General features: G+C 38.4%; 2 protein-coding genes across 6 annotated transcripts in view; both read left to right on the forward strand.

Annotated features, from left to right (window-relative positions):
- The window catches only part of LOC111339858 (pappalysin-1), a 27,801-nt gene extending 19,649 nt beyond the window's left edge, over positions 1-8,152 (forward strand). For all 4 annotated transcript variants that reach the window (XM_022946607.2, XM_022946594.2, XM_022946601.2 and 1 more), the window contains exons 4-8: positions 2,921-3,123; positions 3,792-4,485; positions 4,931-5,367; positions 5,807-5,986; positions 6,533-8,152. In XM_022946607.2, the coding sequence (XP_022802342.1) occupies positions 2,921-3,123; positions 3,792-4,485; positions 4,931-5,367; positions 5,807-5,986; positions 6,533-6,931 (1,913 nt within the window). In that variant the 3' untranslated portion in view covers positions 6,932-8,152. The remainder of the gene's footprint in view (positions 1-2,920; positions 3,124-3,791; positions 4,486-4,930; positions 5,368-5,806; positions 5,987-6,532) is intronic.
- A 3,528-nt stretch (positions 8,153-11,680) lies between these two features.
- LOC111340358 (nonsense-mediated mRNA decay factor SMG7) lies at positions 11,681-25,779 on the forward strand. 2 transcript variants are annotated; one of them, XM_022947197.2, is made up of 25 exons: positions 11,681-11,783; positions 11,886-11,917; positions 12,728-12,779; positions 13,359-13,433; positions 13,686-13,746; positions 14,386-14,457; positions 15,058-15,136; positions 15,695-15,787; positions 16,262-16,333; positions 16,536-16,614; positions 17,064-17,147; positions 17,416-17,495; positions 18,062-18,111; positions 18,252-18,389; positions 18,793-18,823; positions 19,669-19,831; positions 20,176-20,246; positions 20,758-20,818; positions 21,526-21,630; positions 21,995-22,076; positions 22,169-22,255; positions 22,547-22,581; positions 23,272-23,411; positions 23,746-24,062; positions 24,632-25,779. In XM_022947197.2, exons 1-25 carry the CDS (start codon positions 11,746-11,748, stop codon positions 24,728-24,730), a joined length of 2,196 nt encoding a protein of 731 aa, XP_022802932.2. In that variant the 5' UTR covers positions 11,681-11,745; the 3' UTR covers positions 24,731-25,779. The 2 variants fall into 2 exon arrangements, with proteins under 2 accessions (XP_022802932.2, XP_088611946.1); XM_088755820.1 differs by having other exon boundaries at positions 20,740-20,818; positions 24,632-24,872.
- The last annotated feature ends 138 nt before the right edge of the window (positions 25,780-25,917 follow it).

The raw sequence follows: 25,917 nt of genomic DNA on the forward strand, positions 1-25,917 counted from the left end.
GTGCCAGTTGTTGCACTCTGTCTGTTTGCTCTTCATTTTCTTAGAATTACACAACAGATTTTGGGAAGAGCATAACTCTGGAATATGTATAAGAATGAAACATAATCCAGTATTATAAATGGTTGAAATGAATCCTTTCCGGCTTTTAGCGTTTGCTATTGACGACGTTTTTGATTGGCTAAAGGCATGCACACACTGTTCGAAACCAACACGGTGGTCTTCAGGCATTCAGTTCACAAGTGATGACAAAGGTGTATTTTCTGTAGCTGGCAGTTTTGTGTGCGCCAACTGATGGGTAGCGAAGCTGCGAGCGAAAAAGTCCGTCACCCGTCCCAGATATCTAGCCTCTTATTGCTTTAGTGCACACCAAAGTGCCAGCCTCTGAGGTTACAAAGGTTTCGTCCGTGATGTTCTTAGACATTGTCGTTTGATAAATTTGGAACTGTTTCGAAAAATTTAAAAAATTCAGCGCTGGAGTACTCTGCACGACCATTTTTTGCTGCCTGGACTTTGACCCACCCTTTCAGCTTAAGTTGGCCAAATGTTTCCACTATTTGACTTCCGAAATGTAAATTTTATATAAAAATGTTAAATAGAGAGGTAGCCAGAAATAGTTTAAACCGGGACGTTACTGGTACTGGCCGAAGAAGTGGGAGCTAGCGATCCCGGGAGAGGTTTGGAACTAAATCTGTGAATCAAAGTAAACGCTTTAAAAAAAAAAAGCCAACAAATTATACATCAGGTAATCATTTTTAAAGGCAACAAAACATTCAGCCCCATGACAAGCTAACGATGCAATGTATCCAGGGGCAATTAGTTGATCTTGGAAGCGAAAAGCTTAAGGGTAAGAGTTGTGATTAAAATTTACAGAATGACCAGATTAACTCCTCAGCTCAACTTGTCTGACAAAGAATCATTATATTTAGCATTTGTCCAGAGACGTTGCATACTTGCCATGCATCTAGTGATTAGTATTTTATAATCGGATGAAAGAAAAAAACTTACTCGGTTGAATACCTCTACACAGTAATAAATGGAACTGCACGCGGGGAAGCGTTATGCCCCACACAGTGATGGATCGACTTAAAGATGTGTGCAAAGCCACTTGTAGGGATATGCTTAGAAGAGGTTCTAGCAAAAGAAGCTCTAATTTTAGCCTTGAACTCTCCAGTTTATTCCCCAGTGTCCTCGAGTTCTCTCGTGTGGTAAAATAAGTAAATCAATATGTAAATCAATAAGTAAATCAACCTATGCACCCACCCCTCCCTTAGGCAAACAACAGTTAACTGATAACAAGTTAGGGTTAATGTTGGTTAATGGAAGGGGGGGTAGCTGCACAGTTGCTCTGATACTGACATCCGGAATTTTGATGTATTGCCTGTCAGTGCCAAAGGACAGTAATTAAGGTGTCTCGTACTGGTTTTCGTCTTTTTGATGTTTTGTAACTTTGAAAGAATACAACAGAAAGACTGACCAAGGCCAGTTGAACACTTTTACGGGGTTGAATTATATAATCATTGGTTATCCAAAAATAGGTGTCATTTCGTCACTAGCAGTTTCTATGGCAACGCTTTCATAGGCTTATTCAGACACAGTTTTTAGCTTATGGCTTAAATAATTCGAAAACTAACCCGGTGACACCATGATTTTTTTCAGTAATTGCTTTTGGCACTTGAAAAGGAAAATACACAAAGATTTATGAAAAATTATACGGAGCGGAATTTCAGAAAATCTAGAAAAAAGGCAATTTTCAGACACCGCAAATTTCCTTCCGTAGAATTTTCTAGTTTTTTTTCTGATGATTCCTTTCGACGTTATTATCATATTGGAACAATAAAAGAAGGGGTCACAGGACTTGTTTTCATGCAATAGCTTTCGTGAGTTTAGCAATTTCCACGCGCGTTCTCGCGCATTTAAAAATCTGGATTCTATAAGATCGACATTTGCTCATGATCTGTTATAGCTACCGCTGACAATTGCGTGTGCTCGCGCGCGCGCCTACGATCTGATGTTTAGAGACGTTTACTGCTAATTAAGAAAATCATTAAACAGCTGTCAAAGATTGCCTCCCGGGCTCATCTAAAAAATCCTACACACGACTTCTGGCTATATCATATTATTCTCCTTTAAGTTTCAAAGTCTTCTTCCACTTCAGGTAGATTATCCTTCACTTGAGTTCTTCTTTTTTCGCCGTCGCAAGATTTCATATCGGTTGAATATTTCTTTTAAATATGAAGTGAAGCAACCTTTACTTCTCCAAAACTCGTCTTCTTTATCTTAGTTTCTATCTCCTGCGTTCATAGTAGTCGCTCAACACATCAAATACAAGCTCTTAGGTAAACTTCTCACAAAAGTAGAAAAAATTCCACGCGCCTTCATCTTTGTTTTGAATTTCATCTTTTGATTTCGCGCTTCTTTCGCACGTTTCTCTATCGCGCGCGTCACGCAGAGTGACCTGTTCCCCGCGCGAGGAAACTGGTGCCACCTTAAGACATTAGATTCATAGCGGGACTCCCACGCGCGTTTCGCGCGCGTGGGGCAGAGCCCCATACCCGTGGAATATGGTTAACCTCTTTTCGTTTGGTTGTCACGTGACTGACCGAGCGTACGTACGTGCCCTCAGATTGCACGGGTAGGGTAGGGGAGACTATCAAAACGAAGGAAGGGGTGTCTCAGGCGAGTCTTGGCAAATGCACATCTTTTATGTTATCATTAATATTACGAACTTGAGAGCTCCGCTTTTAGGCTTGGCTAAATCTATATATTAATTTGGTGCTTAATTATGTGTAACAACAACACCACGCCCTCTCTAATCGATTTGGTGGTTACAAGAAATGATAATTGAAGATCAATGAAAATTTTTCGAACCTTCCGTAATCCATGGGTGATGTTTGAAACTGAGAAATTTGAATTTTTCCAGGTCATCCAAGTTTGTGCTATCGCCATGATGGAGACGGAACCTGTGAAGACTTTGAGAAAAAAACAAGCATCAAGGATTGTGGGTTTTACACTCCTGAAGGGTTTGAAGATCAATGGGCTGCGTCCGTGACAGTAAACCCCACTTACCGTGAGAGTAGATGCCCCCCAGAAAGCGTCGTGTTGGGACCACCGCCTTTTGACCTGGTATTGAATTATAACATCAAATAGATCGGTTATCATTTCTTTTTAACGCTAACGATAAATAAATTTACATCATCATGATAATAATAAGGCGAGGAGACCTCAAGAAACTAACGAGCTTAAGGGAGAGGCCATCTCCCTTACAACAATATATTTTTAAAAAAAAAAAGTACTGCAAATGTGCGGCTCGGTCAATTCAATGATTATTTTTAGGGAAAGCCCTAGCATTTTCGTCTTAAAGCTAAGAAGACTTCACCAACGAGTGACTGGTACAAGAAGAAAGTTCTAAATTTAAATGATGTTGGTAGAGAATTATTACCATTAATAGGTACAGGCTGTTCTGGTGCCACAACAGTGAATTTGGCTTTTTTTTTTTAACAAAAATAAGATTGAGAAGCAATGGGGCAAAGGGTTATTTTGATAATAAAACATGACTGATGTGGTGATTAGGAAAATATCTGAAATTCCCAGCTTGGAGAATTTGGGAGCAGAATGAGCTTACAGTCTGAGTTACTTTTATGGCAATTTAGATTTTGTTTATTTGCAGAAACTTGAAGAAAAGTAGAGAAATGTCTCTTATTCACAACCAATTTAAAGATTTCGAAATTGTAAGTCGATGAGCTACTTTGTTTCGTGCGAAGTCTGATTGAAATTATTATATCCTTGCACAGGTTTGTCATGGCAGTTTTAACGAAGAGTATCAATTCGCGTGGGGTCCTTGCAAGGGAATGGACACCCTCTTCAGGGATGGTAACTACTGGCTGGAGGTCACCTTCAACCGTTCGGTCGTGCCTGCTGCAATAGTGCTTTACCTCGGCTCCGAAGGGAAAGCAGAATATGATTTTAATGACAATGTCAAAGTTGTCAAAGTTGAGCTGGTGGACACGAATGGTCGTGTCATGTCCGCGGGAAACCAGAAAACGAACATTTCATGTAAGACGAATCCAGCAGTCATCCCAGTTTATCATGACATGACAGAGCCATTCTTTTACGTCCGGAGGGTGAATATCAGCTTCACGTCTCCTTTCATTAGTATAGCTGCCGTAGCCCTGCGCTCTAGATCGCAGTTCGATGTAGTAGAGATGACAAGATGCAAATCGGACGAGGTTTTTAGTCCCCATACACAACACTGTCACAAATACGACTGTGAGAGGCCATCTTGTGGTCAAAAACCTGTGGTCAAACATGGCAACGTCGTATGTGAGGGGACTGTTGAGGGGCAGACTTGTACAGTGACTTGTAAGCCGGGGTACCGACCTTCCAAACCTTTCAAGATGATTTGTTTGAATAAGAAATGGGAAGGGATCAATACGGCTTGTGTGCCTGTCAACTGTGGCGTGCCAAGAATTCCTAACGGAAAGGCGGGTTAGTGATGAAAACTCTTACTTTATTAGGTTAAAATGTCGATGGTGTGAGCTCTGTCCCAAGGTTCTCTCGTTCCTAAAGGAAAGAGAGGGCCTGGGAATAAGGTGGTAATGAGATTATCGTATTTATTTTTAAAGTGGTCAGAACTGAGCTCAGTCGTTCATCTCGTGGAGCTTAGCGTCTGACAGAAAATTAATTTTCGTTATCATTTAGCTTCTTTTGCTTTCTTTGCTGCCTTTGGTAACGTCAACAAGTCTTGACGAAAAATACATACAGTGTTCATGACAGGATGTCTTCCTTATTTGACACCAAACTCTAATATTCAGCTTAACCTTTAGGTCGTCGGTGGAGGTTTTCCATAAGGACAATAACGTTATATTGGCCACACTCCTTTACGCTTTGCTCCTATAGCGACTTTAACATCAGTATACCTATTTGCTCTTAGACTGCCCTCACGGTCAAACGTTTGGTAAGAAATGCTCCATAAAGTGCGCACCGCGGACTAAAATGAGCCGAGGAGAAGGAAGCGTGACGTGCGAAGAAGACGGAAAATGGTCCGCGCAAACAGCGCACTGTGTCATGACGTGTCCCCACCCTGAAACTCCTGCAAACAGCTTTCCTCTCCATAACGACTGCTCTGAAAGCAAAAGAACTCTACTTCCAGGCACATCCTGTAAATATCAGTGTAAGCCTGGCTATAGGGTGAAAGAGAGAGACGAGAGAAAGATCTTCAAGATGCGCTGTACTAAGAGTGGTCAGTGGACACAGCCTGTATGCGAGCCTATCATGTGTCCATCCATCCCTGTTTTTGCCATGTGGTATAATTGTTCCAATGATAACTCCATGGGAAGTGTTTGCAGGAGTTTTTGTCCAGGACAAGAGGTGCGCAGCACTTTTATCTTAAAAAAACTGTCAACATATTTTTCCCCTCTGATTATAACAGCAGAGGAATCTTTCGACACTTTATGGCGCAAATGGTTATTCCGAAAAATAAAATTTTATCTATTCTTTCACATTCACGTTTGCATTCGGATTTGAATCCAGCCTCTGTTGTCCTGGGGACTATACCACTGACAAGGCACCAAAATGACCTTGGGCTCGAGATTGTAAACTGTCCAACTTGGTCAGTTGTGGCCGAAACGACCCCTGAAAAACTCCTTGTCGAGATGAAAATGAGATGGAAATGGAAACTGGGGTTGAAGTAGATATAAATTTCCTAACCTTGCAAAGATGATAAAATGTGAATGCCCTTATGTCGATATATACACTCTTGCTAAATATGAAATTTAATCTCACTTTCTTTGGACAATCCTATGTTCAGGTTCACCAAGTCAAGTGTGAAGAAACTGGAAAGTGGAGTGAACCTCTGAAGCGTTGTATTACAGCTGGCCAGTGTTCCAAGCCCGAAGCAGAGGGGATCGTCTTTCATTGCGATGATAACTTCCCTGGAAGCTCATGCAAGCCTAGCTGCAAAACTTCCACGGATGATGTTGTGAAAATTGTAAGAATTTAATTTCACAGTTTAACGCTTTTCATTTGTATGCTACACTTTGGCTGATCGTTCCTTCCGTACCTTTTTCATGTTCTAGGCTAGAGTTAAACAATCAGATCCAGAAAGCTCTAAGCAATATAAGTCTATGCGTTAGTGCACGAGCAGTTGTCATGCCTTTTGCCGAGTTACTGTAACTGTTGTTTTCATTTAATGAAAACGTGTATTCGATGGCCAGTTTGTTGCTAAAATTTTGTTAGCAGTGTCGACTTACTGTTAACATGACTGCGTGCGTCCAACTGTCTAATCGTGACGGGAAAATCGGACTTCCGCTTCGCTGTCGTCCGATTTTGTCAATCACTCGTTTGATAACAGACCAAATTGGACGACACCTGGTCCCAGTAGCATTAATATTTGTGGAAGATGCGGGGTAAATAGTGTTTGCCGGAAACGCTATTGTGAAGGTTGCTGTTTTAAATGGAAAGATAGTGGACCCCCTGTCCATCAATATGTACTGTAAGAAAACGCCAGGATAACACCCAATTTTTCATTTCGCAGGGTGACGAAGGTAACTGGCACGTGTCCTTACTATGCACCAGGAAACTCGACTGGTCTCCAGATCCCTCGAGCTTGCGATGTGTTCCCAGTTGTCGTAAGAGGTACATGAAAGACGGTTGGTGTGATTCGCAGAACAATAATGCACACTGTCGCTGGGATGATGGAGACTGCTGTCAATCAACTACCAGTGACAGGATGGTTCGCATTTCGCCTTTGTGCGAACCATTAGAATCATGCGCTTGTAGAGACCCTAATGCCAAAGAAAATAGGGAAGATCCCAGAAGAAATGATGATGACGACGACGACGACGACGATGATGATGATGACGATGATGATGATCGTAATAAGGCTGAAGGAAGCGGGTCAGACGAAGATAGACATTTAAGGACGTCAACATAATTCTATCATCCTTTACGGACAGTTCTGTATTCTTACATACGATTTTTTTATTTTTAATGCAATCGAAAGAAAACAAAAATCATGAAGTCAGACTGCATTTTAAGGCGATAGGAGGAACTAACTAAAGGTATTTCTTTGCGCACGAGTAGCGTATGCCAAATTAAACAAGACTCCCGCAAGGGAAGCTGAGGGAGGATTTTAGGAACTAAGCACCTCCACAAGTACACAAGTTTAACGTACTTTTTCTAATTCAGATGCAGTCAGAATGTTCTTCTTTGTTTCTTTTTGTTAACAATGTAACAGTTAGAGTGTGGAATGGGGTTACGATATTGAACCAAAGGGTAAAGACACTTTTGGAATAATCGAGTTCTTAATCGTGCTTTTTGGAATTTATTTTTTGATGACATAATGATTTTGATCCGACTGTTTGAAAGCCAAAGTAGAGATATATTACGTTTGAGCCGGACTTTAGTTATCGGACCTTCTCTGTGTCACGCACCGTTACACTTGACGGGAAAGACGTGTTCTGGCGTGACAGATAGCACACACAGCGAAGAGCGAAAGATACTGTTCACCTTAAATTGTCATGGCTTCATTTTCTGCACTGATCAGAAGCGTTCTGGCTGAATTGTTGAAATCGACATATGTCTTTGCCACTTTGAACAGTCATCTGAAAATCGTGCCACTAGTTACCATGTAACATTGACGCGTAATTTCTCATTTATTAAGAATACGTCGTAGCTGACTAAGTGCACATTGCACGAAACGACTTTCAACCAAGACGTAAGCAACTTTTAAGATATCTACTGATAGGATCAGAAGTAAAACGTGAGCGAGCGAAAAAGGACTTCGGGAAGACAGGGTGTGTAGAGCGGTAAATCCGGACAGAGAGAGGCTCCTCTTTCTAGATTTCTCGCCGCAACTTTTCTTTTGCACCCGGCAGGCATAAATGACAGGGCTAGGCTGCTCATTAAGATCAAAGTAGAAGCGAAACCTTTTACGTTCTCTTTACATTTCCAAGGGTACGGCGGACCACGAAATTTCGTCAGCTTAAGTATAAAACAATTTTAAACCAAATGCATATAACGGGTTCTTCCTCGCCTAAATCAAATTCGTATCTTAGTTCCACCTAAACGAAAATATAACCTATTTATTCATTATCATACCTTGTTTTATTATATATCTATTGTACTGAAAATAAATCTTTACATTCATCTGTTCGCCATTATCTCCGACCTATTATAAAGAAGTGATTCTTATTTCTTGCACAGCAGTCTTTCTTAAAGATTATGTCGTTGACGCCAAGTTTCTACAAACGCGCCGTTGAAAACACAACGACAACGGAAGGGGAGCATACCAGGTCATTTTATCATTTATTACATCTATGCATTTTGAAATCACTGGTGATCCTTGTGATCTGATTGGCTCTCTCACTGGTGAATCGCACCAATTTTTTTGTTCTAAATCGCATCTTTTTCCCAGCAAGCGAGAATTCAAGGCTTGTTTAAAGTAACCAATCAAATTGCAGGGAACTGAGAGACGACAATTGCAACTTTTTTACAAGTCAGCTCAGTACTGGATCAATGAAATATCAAACAGACTAAAAAATCCTGTAATTTGGATATATCAACAAAGTTGAAATGGTAAATTGGCCACCGTAACGATTACAAAAGCTGACGTTTTGAGCGTTAGCCCTTCGTCGGAGCGAATAGAGGAATTGTGGGTTGTGTGTGCTTTTAAAGGCAGAAAATGGAGCTACGTTAACGTAGCTCCATTTTCCAACGTAGCTCCATTTTCGAATTCTAACGTAGCTCCATTTTCTAACGTAGCTCCATTTTCGAATTCTAACGTAGCTCCATTTTCTGCCTTTAAAAGCACACGCAACCCATAATTCCTCTATTCGCTCCGACGAAGGGCTAACGATCGAAACGTCAGCTTTTGTAATCGTTACGGTGGCCAATTTACCATTTCAACTTTGTTAATATATCCAAATTATTTCGTTACCCCCATCGACGCAGCCCCAAACAGTTTCTTTCGAAACTATCAGCCTTTAAAAAATCCTGTATTTGAGCGACTGAAAATTTCTATCTCAAAATGGATGTAATCAAGTGGTAACTGAACTTCGTGTCGTGCAATTAAAGTCTGCAATTGTACCTTTGATTTCAAATTACGCGTATGATTTCAGAGCAAATTGTATTCCACACATGCACTTCAAATACCATTTTTTATAAATATGTCATCACTGGACCAAGATGGCACGCAACATAGAACCCTTTTAAGCCACTCTGAGCCTTGCCTATGTTATTGTGTCCTTTGTTTTTCTTGCTCGACCCAAAGCAATAAAGGAGTACACGGCTTCCTCTCACAGTTAACTTTTTTTTTTTTTGCCACCTTTAATTAAAATTGATCAAACTAGGCAACAATAAAATAGAACTAGATTAAAACAAAACAAAACAAAACAGCAATTTATTTAAGATTAGAAATATGGCTAAGTACATTGGTTTCTCCCCGCAAATAGCTTATGAACTAATCGAGGCGGGGAGATCTAAGGACAGTTTACAAGTACAGGATTTATCTATGGACTAACAATGAAAACACTACTCAGCAGTAAAACATAAAGCATAAAACATAAAACATAAGCATAAACATAAGCATAAAACAGAGCAAGTATATTGAGATTACGAAAAGAGGCTAACCTAAAGTATTAAATAACTTAATAAGACCGGAGACTTCGACATAATCATCTTCTGACCGTAAAAAAATTTAGTAGTAACTCCTTTATCTTTTTACGAAAAGACGAACGTTTGACTGAGTTGTTTAATCCGCGAATAGGGGATAGAGTTCCAAATTTGGGCACCAATTCTCGAGAAAGAAGCATACATTTTATCTTTTCTAGAGAATTCGACAAAATACGAGTCACTAGAGACTGATCTTGTTCTGTAGTTATGCCGAATCTGACTTGTTTTCAGTAAACTGATTGAGTATACTAACTGGTGCTGTCTGTCTGTTGATATCATACAATAAGTAGCTACAATCTTTGAAAAATTGGCTAGGTTGGGGAAGACAATTCGATTTGAGAAAGGAGGGTACGGTGTACTCCTTAGACTTACTGAAATGAATAAGACGTAAGGCCCGTTTTTGTAGAATTACGATCTTATTTTGAAATGTCACGGCACAATTTCCCCAAGCACAAATACCATAAGTTAAATAAAGGACAATTAGGGAATTGTAAACTGAAAGTAAGACACGACGCGGGACATAATGTCGAATCTTGGTAATAATTCCTATTGACTTGCTAATTTTGTGGCCGATAGATTCTATATGGTATTTCCATGAAAGATTTGAATCAATCATAAGCCGAGATATATATTTTTACATAGTCTTTCATTTCAAGGTTTGCATAGGTATAAGTCACAGAGTCAAAAATTCTAATCCTAGGTATAAAAGGCATATTTTTTTGTCGGGGACGAAAGTTTTTGTCAAGAACGACAGTTCTTGACAAAAGCACCAGACTGACATGACTGACAGACTAATAATATACGAGCCACGATTGAAAAGGCCACGAGATAAGCAGGCTAGAGAGAAGTCTACGATCCTAACCAAAACAGTGAGGAACAAAACCCTCAATCTTCTAATATCATCCCCAAGAAGGTGATCATTTCTTTTATTACACGACTCGGGCAGTCAGAGGGCCAATAACTAAAATCAACCAATCAAAATGCTCTATTGCCGGTCGATATTCTCTCAGTATTGGACCGGGTACTGTCCCAAATGGTCCCGAATGATACCGCACTTGTGTCCCTTTGAACTTCAGTCGTATTATAAATCTCTTATTAACCAAGCTTGCTCGGGACCGTACTGGAAGAATATCGGCGCTCGGTCCTTACTGTCAAGACCTCGGGCCGATATTCTCCCAGTACGGCCCTCGCGCTTGGTTAATAAGATATATTTATTCTCGTGACGTCAGTTAATTGTGTTATTCAGGGGGGGTGATATTTAAAGAGAAATTAGACATTTGCATATATTGTTGTTATGTCATCAGTATACATGTAATTTTTATTTTTCAGCCGAAAGAAACGAAGTCATACACACGCCCACGCACAGAGCGCAAAAACAGTCCTGGATACGCGCCTAGGCCTTTATAGATTTAGCATAATTTTTGGTATAATTTGAGCAAACTGGCATAATTTCTGCCAAGTAGCAATGCTAGCATAATTCGCATATTTTGATAATTATCGGATCATTTTTGATTCTACAATTTGATCATTGTTCATCTCTACTCCCAAGCACTTGGTGACGTTGTTCGATGTTTTAAGTTTTAGTTCAGGTAGTAGCATTTGTAGTTCACTGTGAATCACTGAGCGGCGTGTGAAACGGTCTGAGCCCAGGTCTGGGGTGCACCGGAAACGGAAGTTACATTGTAGGCCATGTATAGTCTAGTACTAGTATGCATGTTAACATGAACCACATGTTTATTTAAATTTCATCGTGGATTTGTTTCGTTCTTTCTTGTAGACCAACGGCTTCTAATTAAAAAATGTATTTTTTGGACTTATATGCAATTTTCTCAAAGAGCATAATTTTAAAAAAGGGGCATAATTTGGAAAAACGAGCATAATTTTAGCATAATTTCGCCAAAAAAAGGCAATACTACTAGCATAATATGCTACTTTTACTAGCATAACTTATAAAAGCCAAAACGCGCCTCGGTCGTCCTGTCAACAACGAAAAGATTCCTGGGAAAGGGGACAGGTGTCAAATTTTGAACGAGACCGCGGTGAAGTAACTTGGGCCAGCGGAATGATGATCTGAACATGGCGCCGATCCTTGGGTCGGTCGCCCAAGTTTTACGGTAAAAAATTTCAGTTTTACATTTTGAATTTTGTTAAATAATACTTATAAAAATTATGCTTAAATATTCATTGTTTTATCGTGCCACTTTTGTTTTCAACAGGCAAGCGGAAACTTTGAAAGCCGCTTTGAAAAGTAAGTTTTGTATATGCGGAAAACAGTTGCAATTTTTTTATAATTTGTTTTCCTTTTTTGTTTACAATTAGAGCTAAGAGGTTTTTTTTTAAGAGCTTGCGTTACGGATTTTAAAATATGAGAACTCTATTTCTTGAATTTAATATTCGAGTGTTATCGTATTCTTTACGTTACTCTGTGAGTTTGAGCGTCTTAAGGCTCGAAACAAACTTGATATCTTTTGGTTTTGTATTAATAACCCCAGTGAGGTGTCTGTGAGTTTCTTTAAAAGTTCTCAACTCAAAGAGGATAATGATAACTATAAAAACAAGTAGGAAATGAAATAATGATCCGATGTGTTTAAGTAACTTTTAGTACAAAACAAAGTGACAACTTTTTTATCGTCAAGTCACTAAACAATTATTTTGTGTGCAGTTGGGTTATGCTCTAAGCTTGACCGTCAGCTGTTTGAGCTCTCAAGGAATTTGTTGGTTTCGTCCGTGCTACCTCCTTCATATGAGGCATTAATTTATCTCGTGTAGACCTTGCGGAAAGTACTTCCACTTCAGTTTGGGTTTTATCTTGGCTCAGTTATTTTTTGGATAATACGCCTTATTTCCCTCTGCCAGAAGTTTCCGGCAAGAATTCCGTATAACCCCATACTTGATTATGCATTCAATTCTTGGATAAAGGAAAGCAGAGGCAAAACAACAGATTTCCTTTGGGACTACGGCTTTGTTTTTGATTGGTATGGGGTTATACGGAAATCTTTCCCATTTAATAATCACAGATATGAAAGACAGCTAACTTACGCGAGTTATTTTTCTTCAGGCAGTGTTGAAGATTTTATTGTTGGCAGCGAAGGGTGGCAGTCTAGGCAAAGGTAATTTTAAAAACAATTTCACCTTAAGCTAGAACGAAATTTTGTTGTTGGAACTGGCAATGTAATGGGCTGCTTAAACAAAGATACCTTGTCATCATGGCTATTTTTTAATGTAATTCTACATGTGAATAGGCCAGTTCCATTACTTGCAGTATATTTTAACAGTGAAATTAATATGCACATCAACAATGTGTAGAATAAGCCAACAGCTCTTAGATGTAAGATGTCAAAAATGAAGTTTGGAAGATTGATGCATTGATTGATTGATTGACTGACTGACTCTAGACACCCTTCTGTCCCTTCAGAAATAATTTAAGATTAATTTTTTTTCCTAATCTTTGCCAAAGTTTTTGGAAAATTTCCAGTGGCCCAGAAAAATCTCTAGTGGCCCCAAATTTTCTTCATGTCACACAAAGGGGTACTACTTGGGGAGACCAGACATTTTGAATTCATTTTCTAACCTGTTAATACAAATATGTTGTCAATCATAGATTGAAGTTTCATAAATTAAGGGTAGAAGGAAATTTCTAATTACGATAACTATTTCATCAGATGGTTTTTTTTTTTTTTTTTTGCCAGACTGCAGGATTTGTATAAAAGTATCCTGTTGACAGACCTTGAGTCTGCGTTGGACAAGAAGGTGGAGCAAGACCTGTAAGTTCTTTGTGAAATTCTTATAACTAATATTTCTTTCATGTTTTCAAAATGCAAGTATTAATTGCCAATTCAAATGATGTAGCAAATGATTTATTTCATTATTTTGTTTATCTCCAAGAGCCACTCAACATCTAACACTAACAGTTTTATTTCTCTATAGGTTACTAAAATAAATCGTTTTCAAGCTTTGTAGATATTCAAGATTAACAATTTGAACTAAACTAATTTATGTTATCCTTGAATTTTTAGGTGGAACAGTGCTTTTAAAAGCCAGGTTGACTTTTTAAGGCATCAAACAAAGGAAAGGAAGGTAGGTCCATGTAATTACAGTATAAATTTCACCTTTTTGATTTTGGGAAGTGATTGTTAAGACTTTATTACACATTGATCACAATACATATTAGTTAGCCCTTTAAAGACGCAAGAGAATTTCATACACAGAACACTGGAAATATTTGTGAAATATTGCTATAAGCAAGATCAAAACAAACTGAATGACCTGCATGTCCCTACCTACAATAATTGTGACTGTTCTTAACACATAAAACATTCCCACAGTCAGGGTTATCAAAAATATAGATTTTAAGTGACTAGACTGTGATACAAAGTAGGCAGCCAATGCCATGCTTTGAAGCTGAAAATTGAGCCACAAGCATTTAGAATGGCCAGTGCATTTTTCAGAGGTGATGGTGAAATGCCCTGGTTACCACAGTGTTGAAAATTTTCACTGGTTTTTGAAGCTTAAGTCTTAATATTTTATACAAAAAAAAACAAGTTATGGGAGTCAAAGATGTTTGCTTGACACAATACCAAACTCTCTCACATAATTCTCTAGGAAATTTATAGCTATAAGATGGGAGAATGTTTAATAAAATCAAAGCAGATAAAATTCTTTGATCCATTTCTTGTTATGAATGATGTTAATTTGAAAATGAATGCTGAATGTTAGGGCCCAAAAAAAGTGGAGGTCCAGGCGGTTTTAACCCTGTTTCTTGAAGCTGCTAGTGGCTTCTATATTCAGGTATGTAAAGAATTAATTATTTTGTGGCTCTTTTCCAGTAATTTCTAATGCAGCAAAAACATTTTTCTTGGTATATGTCAGTTATATTTTTTTTGGAATATGTAGTTATTTATAACATAACCAAAGTAAAGTGCGCGCTCTGATTGGTCAATTTAGTGTCCCCCATTTGCCCATGGGTGTATACTGCTGATGTGAGCAAATGCAAAGACTATTTTTACACGCACGCTTGTTGTTTCTGGTCGCGTAAGATTTGTTAAATAAAAGGGAACTCTTTAGCTACAGTGTATCAATGTTATGTCAAAAAACAAATGGTAAACACCACATCGTACACTATTGAGTTATGGATGCACTTGGGAGGTTTGCTAAGCACTCAAGAAGCTAGAGCCGCTCTCGGCTATCGCCTCGAGCGACTCTTACGCTTCTTTCATGCTTAGCAACCTCCCACGTGCATCCATAACTCAATAGTGTACGCTGTGGTGTTTACCATTTGTTAATTCCGAAACATGCATGACATTATCATGTAAATGGGAAATGATTGGGATGATTTTGAACATCACAGTTCTACATGACTGAATGTTAATTCTGTGTTTTTCTTCATAGCTGTTGCAGGAGTTGTGCCTGACATACAGGCTAGACATTCCTGGTCATGTCAGGTCATCACAGTTGGGTATTCTTGAAGGTAGGACTTGTGTAAAATGTCTGCTTCTGAGACTGGCTCACACAGCTGCTGCTGCAGCTCATTCTGATTTCCTCAGCAAGAAGTGGCTCCTTAGCAATTGGGTCACCATTCTATTCCAGACCTTTCCAAGCATTTCATATTAAGGCAGCCATTTACACACTTTCGTTGGTTTGGGTCTATTACCTTTTCCTTTGTGAGTGGAGAGAAGCATCAAAAGGCCTTACTAGTATCTGATTTCTTCTTACAATAATTATCATCTTTTAATCAAACAGTAAGGTCACAAGAATGCAAGAAATGGTTGCCAACTATAAAGAAGCTATTGATTGTCAATGAAACAACTCTTGTGAACATTACCAAAGTTAAGGCCGAAAGAGAAGTGTCGAGAAAATGAATACCAATGTTAGAGTGTAAAGGATTGATATCTTGCCCAAGACTCTCTGACCCAAGCCAGGGTCCAAATATGGACCCAGCCTCTACATCTGTTGTCCATCACACCAACCATTAGTGCAAAGTGTGTTACTCTATGTCTGAAATTTTTCTTTGGTACTTTCATTCCAGAAATCAATGGAAACAGTAGTCCAGTGAAGAAGCCTCACACTCAGTCTTGCTATTACATCTGCCAAGACTGTCTTGTCCACTTAGGAGATATTGGTAAATTTCCTGATCAAAATTGTGCCTTTTGGACTTATTATACACCATTTTGATTTGAACTCAATCACTTACTGACAGAAGTGATGTGATGTTGATTCCATAAAACCAAGTATACTTTCCAGATATATATGGTTGCCAGACTTGAACATTCTTGAATTGGTAATCCAAGCCAAATATTTCAAAGGAAGCAAGGTTTTATTGGCACATTTTGGGATAATGTATTGTACCTGTAATGTGCTATTAATATTCATTTCTATATTTTAACCCCATTTACCACTGATCTGCAAGACCAGGGAACTTTGCAGCACAGGAGACTGATTGTATTTAGTGGAAAGGCTCAATTTTTTTTGTAGATGTGATACTGAGACACCTTTTGTTTACTTTTTTTAAATGACTCCTTCTGGCTGGCTTAATTGGTTTTTTTTTTTTTTTTTGGGAATTAAACATTTTATTTCTTCTCTCTCTCTTGCGCAGCTCGTTATTGTGATGACCCTGAGCAGGCTGAAGTGTTTTACCATCATGCACTTGTATTAGTACCATCAAATGGTAAATGAAAACATATGCTCTTTAGAATTGGTTCTAATTGAAAAGATGGAAGACTTACTTAAAAGGTCATGGAAATAAGTGGATGGAAGCTACAGTATATACATTACCAACAGTGAATTGACACTATCAGCAATTCGGCTGTTTCAAATTGTTTTATAAAATGCATTTGTGTCTGACGTGTTACTTAATAAATATTTACCAGGTCAACCATACAACCAGCTGGCCATTCTAGCAAGTGGTAAAGGAGATGAGCTGGCCACTGTTTATTACTACTGTAGGAGGTAATTATAAGCTACCGGTATATGTGGAATCAATATTTAATGTAATACATATATATATCAGTGATAGTGACCTTTTAGAGTCTGTTATTTAGTTGATTTTTTGTCTCATTACGATGATGGTAATTATCGCGTTAATATAATCCTAACAACAATATTGACAGTACATTAATTCTAATCATGGTAATTAATAACACTGATTAAAAGTAATCCTAATGGCAATTTTGACAATAGTTATACTTAATTGACCATTCCTCTGTCTGTCCTTTCATTGAACCATACAGTGAACAAAAACACTGTTTAACAACTATTTTAAATGAAAATAACGTGGTTGAAGCTCCAAATCCCTCATGGCAGGATCGAGGCCGACCAGAAGGTGAAGGACATGAATGATCGACCAGCATTTTGCAATTTATCCTGTACTAGCTGTGTTTAAATAATATTTTTTTCAGCATTGCTGTTAAGAACCCATTCCCAGCTGCTTCAACAAATCTTCACAAAACACTGAGCAAAGTGGTGGCAAGGCATAATACAAGGTAAGGGAAGTGGTAAATGTTTCATGAAAGAGTTTTGTATTGATTTTATTTACTATGTATGATGAAATAGTCATTAAAATTATTGTTGCACAGAACATTTCAGTCTATGATAGATAATAGTGACTAAATATCAACGAATCAAAAGTCGATGCATTGAATTTCATCTGATGTCAAATGTGAACTGAAAAATGTTGAATTTAAACTTTACATGTTCACAGCTTACAGTAGATTTTTATGTGTGGTCAATTTGCATTATCTTTTTTTTTAGAGATGGCATTGCAGACATATCTAAGGCAGAGTTTAACCATATTTTCCTACAATTTCATGGCCTTATGTATCTTGCTCAAGGTAGAGAATTTTTTTTTTCTCCGTTTCCTTGAAAAGTAATATAATTGTTCCCATGTCATACCCTTGGGAACACAGGGCAATGTAGGTAATGTTAATGTTAAGTTGTATTTAACAAATGGTAAACACCACAGCGTACACTACTGAGTTATGGATGCACGCGGGAGGTTGCTAAGCACGAAAGAAGCGTAAGAGTCGCGCGAGGCGATAGCCGAGAGCGACTCTAGCTTCTTGTGAGTGCTTAGCAAACCTCCCAAGTGCATCCATAACTCAATAGTGTATGCTGTGGTGTTTACCATTTGTTTTATAACATAACACTGATACATTGTAGCAAAAGAGTTCCCTTTTATTTAACAAATCTTATGTGACCAGAAATAAACAAGTGCGCGCAGAAAAATAGTCTTTGCATTTGCTCACGTCAGCAGCGTACACCCATGGGCAAATGGAGGATGCTGAATTGACCAATCAGATCGCACGCTTTGCTTTCGTTATGTTATTATTATGGGTATTTAACTTAACGCAGTGTCATCAATTCACCCATCACGTTTTCATGATTTTGTGCCTAACAGATTTTGATCAAGCAAGAGTTCTGAAAGATCGAGTTGTTGCTGCATTTAAAGTGAGTGAGTTAACTGAAATGTTTTTTAAAAAAATATATGAAATGATTAAATTTATTTCTTCCTTTATAGTCTTTAAGACTGTCTCTATGCATCCTTCAGATTTATTTAATATTTACTAGTTATTTGTTTTTATATCCAGGGGATCTTGAAGGAGGACAAATTTACCTCTGAGTTCCTTACCAAATTGGTAACAATCACAGTATTTGTTTTGTGGCACATCAGAACAGGAGGGGGAGATGATCTGGAGGACTTTGATTGCATTGGCAAAGATGAAGAGGTTTACAGAATGATTAGTTTGATGTGACTTATATTCTTAGAAAAATGATAGTCTATCTTGGCTGATTTGTTGAAGAAAAAATTGAAATATTATTTTTCAAAAATAGACACTCAGATAATAATTATAGAATACAAAAAGAATTCAGGGCATACATGTCTGACGTATCCTCTCAAGTGGACAAATGTTCAAAAAGCAGATCACACTGTTGTTTAGTAAATAAATGTTTTGCCATTTATCAGGTCATATTCGAATGCTAAGAATAAAATTTTCCTGTTTCTGTATGTACATGCATGCTCTGTTGATACATGAATGTAAAATGGTAACATTGTGAAAGATGGCTGCAATGGGCTGAAAATGGATTGTATGAGTTGATTCATGTTTTGCTCTTCTTTTTTCCATCTAGGAGTGCTGGCAAATGACTCTGGAGTTCACAGGTATCTATCAGTAGATGCTCATTGTATTTATCCCGGTTCAAAAAGACAAATGGATATGAAGTCCCTCTTAATCAAAGCTACCACTCCAAATTTTTCTGTAGTATATACATTGTGAATTTTTTGTTTATGATGTTGCATTAAAGAAAATTGATTTTGTTAAAAAATCCAGCCTAATGGTTGTTTGACAACTAGGCTACGAAATGAAAACTTTAATAGGTACTCCCCAAGGGGCTTTTCAGCATCTATTTACATAGCTTCATTAGATTAATAATATCAAAAACTAATGACTATTTACATTGGTATAACTAATTATATCAAAACTAATAACTGTTTGCAAGAATGTGACTCTTAATAGAATCTGTAGAGCTTCACAATTTCATGTCCTACGATTATGAATGTCCGATCTCTTAACAAACTTATCACTCAAGTAACTAGGGGCAAGATGGTTCATGCATTTATAAGTCATGATTACTTAGTTACACTGTGCACAAGATGGATGTGATTTGATGTGGTGTGAGCATGCCACTGTCACTGTTTTGCCTGGTTTGATCCCTGGACCTGGGCTCACATTAGAGGAGAGATTAATTTTTGTTCTCATCCATGTTCTAAAGGTTTTCTTGTCAACTAGTGTTCATCCTTCTACAAAACCAACACTCTAAATGCCCTAAAGTTTATGTCTTAAACCTCACACTAACACTGATTCCTCCTTGAACATGTAGGGCAAAATGAACAGAAAAAATGTGGTTTTGACTAACTCGAGGCTCCTGAAAAGTGCAGATTTCATGTGCGCTAAAACATTTACCTAAATGAAGGGTGTGACTGACCAATTTTTATTGTTCTTCCAGTGGAGCTATTTGATACCCTTGTTCTTCATGTGTGTGAAAATTACCCATCCAAGGAACAGTCTGCAGCAGAATGTCATGTGCTGCCAGCTTTGAACCTGTTATGCCAGTGGATGATGGGCTCATCTCCTAACACCTGGAATGGACAGCTGCTCAAGAAGACCAAGTAAGTTATTTTGTGGAGGGGGCGTTTAGCTTCTTCACCTTGTACATTTGGTGGTGGTGTTAAGACTATTCTACTGCTTGACTGATCCACCATTAAAAAAGTATATAATCTACAATTATGATACCATTTGAATTTTTTTTTTTCATTTAATTTTCAACAATTTTCATCTCTTGGCTAGTTGTTTCTTAGTACAATTAGTGACGTCACTTATGTTCAGCTTGATTTGTGCTTTTGTATTGACAAAAAAAGAAACACTTCCTTTTCAGTAGAAGGTTTGTATGATTTACCATCATGTCTGTTGAATTCTGGTAGAAATTATATTCACATGACTGTTAAATTCTTAGGGTGTGGGAGGACTTTGCAGCATTGTTAAACTTGTTTCAAGTGACACACCCTCATCTTCCAGAGAAAATGGGTGAGTTTTCAGCTATTTAACTAGCGCATTTTTTGTTTTATAATGGAAACCCAATCCATGAGTTAGAGCACTTTTTGATGAAGTTTCCAGAGTAATAAGAACAAAGGGAAATACGGGAAGAAGCCCTTGAGAATTCAAAGTTAACACTACTCAGAATCGGCTTCAAGTGTGGTTAAACAGGAATATCCCTGTCATGATTGACCTGAGCCTTTCATCTGATTGGTTGAAGAAGTCCTACTAGATCAATTAGAAAGCTTAGTGGAACAAACCTTGTGTTGCTTTGGATTTCTTTTGACACTCAATAGCGTGAATATTTTAAAAAATTTATAAAGAACGCGGTTTCTAGCTGCGATTGGCAGGGAACTCATCTGACTGAAATTATATTAGTGTGAAAGTTTATGAGACTTTAGGTAATATGTAAAGTTATCGATATAAAAAATCTCTTCTAAAATTAGTTATCTGTAGTTGTGAAATTTCCCTTTATTCGCAGTAGTTGATGTTTTGTTTATAGATCTTCCTCTTCACGAAGACTGGGAACTGCAGAGCTTCCTACCTCTTAGGGTCAGTCAGAGGTATGTGTAGGACATTTCCTTGTCAAACATATGGGTTACTCATCAAATTTGAGTTCAGATTGGCTACATACCGGCCTGGAACTGAGTCAGTTTCCATCCCAACAGACAAGGGGATTACGAAATCATTACCCAGCACGAAAACGTGAATCACGATACTCATTTCGGTTTTTTGCTGTTGTTTTTTTGTTTTTTTGTTTTTTTGTTTTTTTTTTACTGCTATCAAGACCGACGGTTGTTTTGCTTTATGAATCCATTGCTGTAAATGCTGTTTTGACCCTGACTAGCATCTCATTTCTCCTAACAACATCAACCCTGAATCACACATTTAGGTCACGAGAATAAAGGAAATGATCACTAACTAATTGAGCTCTTTATCGTTGAACAAATTTTCCTTGTAAGCACTTGTAAGGAAATGTGAAAGAGAACAGGATGGAGAATATGCATACTGGTGTTAGGGTGTACAGCGTAAGGAAGAACGTCTCCAGTTACTTCATTATCTTCATTATCTCCCCTCTATTAACTATGGATAAGGTGTTTAACTTCATAAATTTACAAATTCATCAAATTTAAGTGTTTTAGTTCTCAAAGCTTACGTCCGACTTGTAGTTCAGAATATCGCGAGAGTTCCTCGTAGAACTTTCAAGTTCTCTGGAAATTGTAACGACAAAAACAGATTGATACAGTTCGTTTCGTTCTTTCGTTTGTAGGAAACTAACTTACAGTATGAAGAGGACAAGACCTGAAGATGAGTCTGTGCATAGAGTTGGTAGGCTGCTCAGGTTTGGAAATCGTCTGGTTAATAACGCCCCTTGGTAAGAATTAGAGCTTTTCGGTAAAATGATCATTGAGCGTGTTTCGATTATGTGTCGTAAATGCAAAGCCATAGTAATCAAATTGGACAAATAGAACTCAAGGAAATGAAACTCACAAGAAAACCTTACAATATCAATACAATATCAAGCATACAGGTGATGAGATTAAAGAAAAATATCAATAATGGGATTATCAGTTGATCCAATACCAAATCCTCAGAACTAACATCATAAGAATTGTGTGGAAGTAAGTAAGGAGAATTACTAATCAGATCATGGAAGTGAAAGGGTTAAAGTACGCTCTCAGTATCTTAGCAGCTGAATTTCATTCTTTTGTTGTGTTTTGTGTTTTTGTTATTTTTAGTGTGTTGTCTAAATTGGAGGATCTCACAACTGGCTTGTCTAACTTCTCCCTGAAGATAAACACTTCATCACCCATCGAAGAGGTAGGTACTCAGGTCATGTATCTTCAGTTCAATTATGGTTTGAATTGTGCGGAACGGCTCAATGAAGACAGAGTTTCTTTGTTTCATCGTAGGAAGAGAAGTTTCCAAAGTCACCCCAAGACATTGATTTAGAGTCTGCTGGGCAAAAGCTTCTGGCTTCTTTGCCCAACCTGAACAAGGTATGGGACTTGTACAAGCGCAGAGGTGAATTTTCTCTCGAAGACCATTATTTGTAAATGTGCCTTATGCAGTTTTCTTTTGGATAATAAAGAAAGTTACTGCATGTTAAGAATTCACTTACTAAATGGATGATCAATTTCAGCACTGTAGAGATTTTTTAACTGACTTTTTCAGAGAAATACGTTTTAAGGTTAAAAATAAATCGCATCAAATATTACTTTTTTTTACTATGACAACCGCTTTGTAGCGGTAACTTTTGATTGGTAATTTGAATAACTTTTTATTTCCAGACGACCCCAGCAGGGACACCCTTCGCTGAAACAAGGTAGGAGTATCTTTAAACATCCGAAACGTAGTATCTCAATCAGTTCTACACTGTTTACGATATTTCCATATTTGTCGATAAGAGGGGATCGAAGTAACTAAGAAACTGAACGAACCCCAGCGTCCATGCAACTAGTCCTGTTGCGCGAGTTATGCTCATACAGACATCCCCGGCAGGTCTATTTTCTCTCGAGCCGAACATTTACGCATCACGGGAGGTACACTTAATATTATTTGTGAGAGACTAGATATCATTCAGTGGAATGGGGCCTAAATAGGAATTCATGTGATAGTTAAGGGGTATCTATCTCATGGTGTAGTCGTAAGGTGTATCGCCCATTTCACACCAGCTAAGAAGACTCTGAAAGACCTTACCGCGAGAGTCAAGTAAACTTGGAAATTACTTGTCGCCTAGCATTTAGAATTAAATTGTGTTGAAAAGAGTCGTTTAGAGATGCAGTGTTGTTGTGCTACAGTCAAATGACCTTTGCCTTCTGTCAAAACGGTTTAGCGTCAAGTGATATTTAGGACTGTAGTTATAAATTAATTTTTTACCACAATTGATTCTAATGTCGCAATCTGACTGGCCCATTTGCCGTTGTCGATAAGAGTACAGACCACGTTTAACCAGTGCTGCTTTGTTTAGTTGCGTGATGCTTCACACGTATTTGCTTCTTGTTTCAATCAACAGCTCCTTGTTCAAGGGCCCATTAGATGTAGTTCAGACTTCAGCGGGAATTGTTCCACCCTCTCCCTCCACAGTAGCGCAGTACTCACTGTTCCAGTCGGGGTGGAACGTACCCTTGACTTCTGCGGCTCTGTCTCAACCAGGTATAACCTTTTCTTCTTGTAAGATTGAAAGATTTTCAAGGTAGCAGGTGTTGTGAATCGACCAATTCATCAAAACAATGGTGTTATTCTGATGAAACAATAACTCCTCCTTACAGTAAAATTGACCGTAGCCACAATGAAGGGTTTTTTTTTTATCAGATTTCAGGAGAGAATTGGATGAATAAATAGAATCGGCTGGTATTTTCGATAATTTTTTAAATCCTCGTATCTCGTTGGTTTCCCCACCATCCTTTGTCTGCGGGTAAATTACGAGAGGAATTAAGAAAATCTATTCAATTATTAAATAAATAATTGGACTTTTTACCACCTGCAGATCACCCTTCCCCAAGACCTGTTTCCAAGCCTTCGCATCACCGTGTATCCCCGACTGACCACTTGCCTTCGGCCACTGGAAGCAACTCTGTATTTCCACCCACTCTGCCTACTCCCCCAGTTCCTGAGAACCGCAGACCGACCAGCTTTGGAACCAGTTTCCCCCCAGCTGCGATACAGGGAAATTTCAACTCTCCTTCCCAATCCCCTTTTGGTGGATTTGGTTACGGTGGCGGATGGAGTTCTGGGGTCTGGGCACCAAATTCATCGAGTGCCAGTGGTAGTGGTGGAACAAGTCCTGGAGCACATGGATTACACGTAATGTTTTTTTTTGTTGTTGTTGTTCCGTTGTAAAATGTGTTGTTTGTACGAGTGAGATTTCTTGAGATGACGGTTTTTGTTTGGGCGAACGGTCTGTGACCTCGAAAAGTTTGATTGAAGCTCGTTGTGGTTGTTGTTTTTGTTGTTGAGATAAACAAATGAAATGTGTTTCTCCTCCCAGGCACACAAAATGATATGGTTATGCCACCATCATGCTTGATTATATTGAGACCCATTGGTTAATTAAGGAGTGGTCTTGTAACTTTTTGTTTTCTTGTGGCTCTTTGTCTGTGGCTCAACTCCCTCGCTGGGCTATGTTAAAAGCCAACAAGTCTACCTTCCTATGGCTTATACTCTACGAAATTAAATGCACTGAACGATGTTACTCTACACAACCCCTCAAGCTTAATTTTTTACACTATAGACCCAAACTTGAGAGGTGAGCAAAGCTTACGATAGAAAAAAATTCCCCCACTGAAAATTGTTGTGGATTATCTGGCCATCAAAGGAAGTGTGCTGATATAAAGTTTTGTCAAATGGTGACTTATTAACTTTTTGCATTGCAGTCCATTTGGGGTTCTGACTTCACTCCTCCGTCGGAGGGCATGTCCCCTCTGCAGCAGCTGCTGCAGGAGCAGAAGAAACACCAACAGAAGGACACCTGATAATTCAGTTTAAATCCTAAGTGAGGTTCAACGTGACCAATACTAAGTGGTTTCCATGAGGGCAGCGGGTGTGGGAACACGCGTATACCCAGCTCAATTATTACTGCACTTGGAGCTTTAATACCAGTTCATTAGCAGTCACCGGGAATGCTGTGCAATACACCAGCAATAAGTGCTGAGTTCGTGAGCTCCTTAAGATTTCCCCGTCCGTCAGTGTATACCTCTGCAGTTTTTGAATCAAGAGCGTAGAAATAAGTTGAGCCCAAAAGAAAATTTCTTGAAAACTCGGCAGGGCAGAATCTTGATTTTTCCGTCGTCTCTATTAGAATAACGCAATATTGAGTAGAGAATGAGGTTCTACAGTTAGATAACAACTCTTGGACAGCTTACATCTACATAGTCACAGAATCTGTGGCTTGTAATTTAAAGTACTTTGTTGTCACTACTTTTTGTGGCTTAAACATAATGAGTAAAAAGTAATCGCGTTACAGCACATTTTGATGTAGGTAACATATATCCATGATTTAGGTTCGCTTTAAATTTTACATACCTAAGTTAAAATCCAACCTTTCTTTTCCAATTCGTCTTTGATTCCATAGATTTAAGAGGGCCCTAACCTCTAAGGTTGACGAGTACGGAATTAAAAAATAGCTACTAAACCTAATGTTTGGCGATTGTTAACGAGCGTCGGGGGAACCTGAGCTTCTTGGAATTGTTTCGTATTTGCTTAAAGGGTTAAAGCATTTTACTTTTTCTTTGAAGTAAGTTTACTCAGGTGGGCAGTATGCCTTTAGTCAGTGATATTCTCTGTATGTCGGGTTTTTAATTATCTCTAGATCACTAACTCACGGAAAACTTAAAGAAGGCAGCCATTAATTTGCTCATTAATTTATGGTTATGACGGTGTGGGTCTGGTTAGAAAATGTTAGTGGAATTGCAATCATGGAATAGTGTTCATTTTTGGGGTGTGTCGCATTTTCTTTGAGGAGCTTTAACTGTTGTGATTTCGTACATGTTGAGACGCTGACAATAAAATCTTCGGTCCTTTATTCCGTTTGCTCTGGCTCACCTTTGACCCACTATCATTATTTGATATTATGAAACTCTCCTTGCCATTGTATGGGTTGAGCTGTTCTGCCTAAATAGAGTGCGTTAATGAAAAGTCGATGAAGTAAACTTGCGGTTTC

Source organism: Stylophora pistillata, chromosome 4 (genome assembly GCF_964205215.1).
Source record: "Stylophora pistillata chromosome 4, jaStyPist1.2, whole genome shotgun sequence".
NCBI classification, from domain to species: domain Eukaryota; kingdom Metazoa; phylum Cnidaria; class Anthozoa; order Scleractinia; family Pocilloporidae; genus Stylophora; species Stylophora pistillata.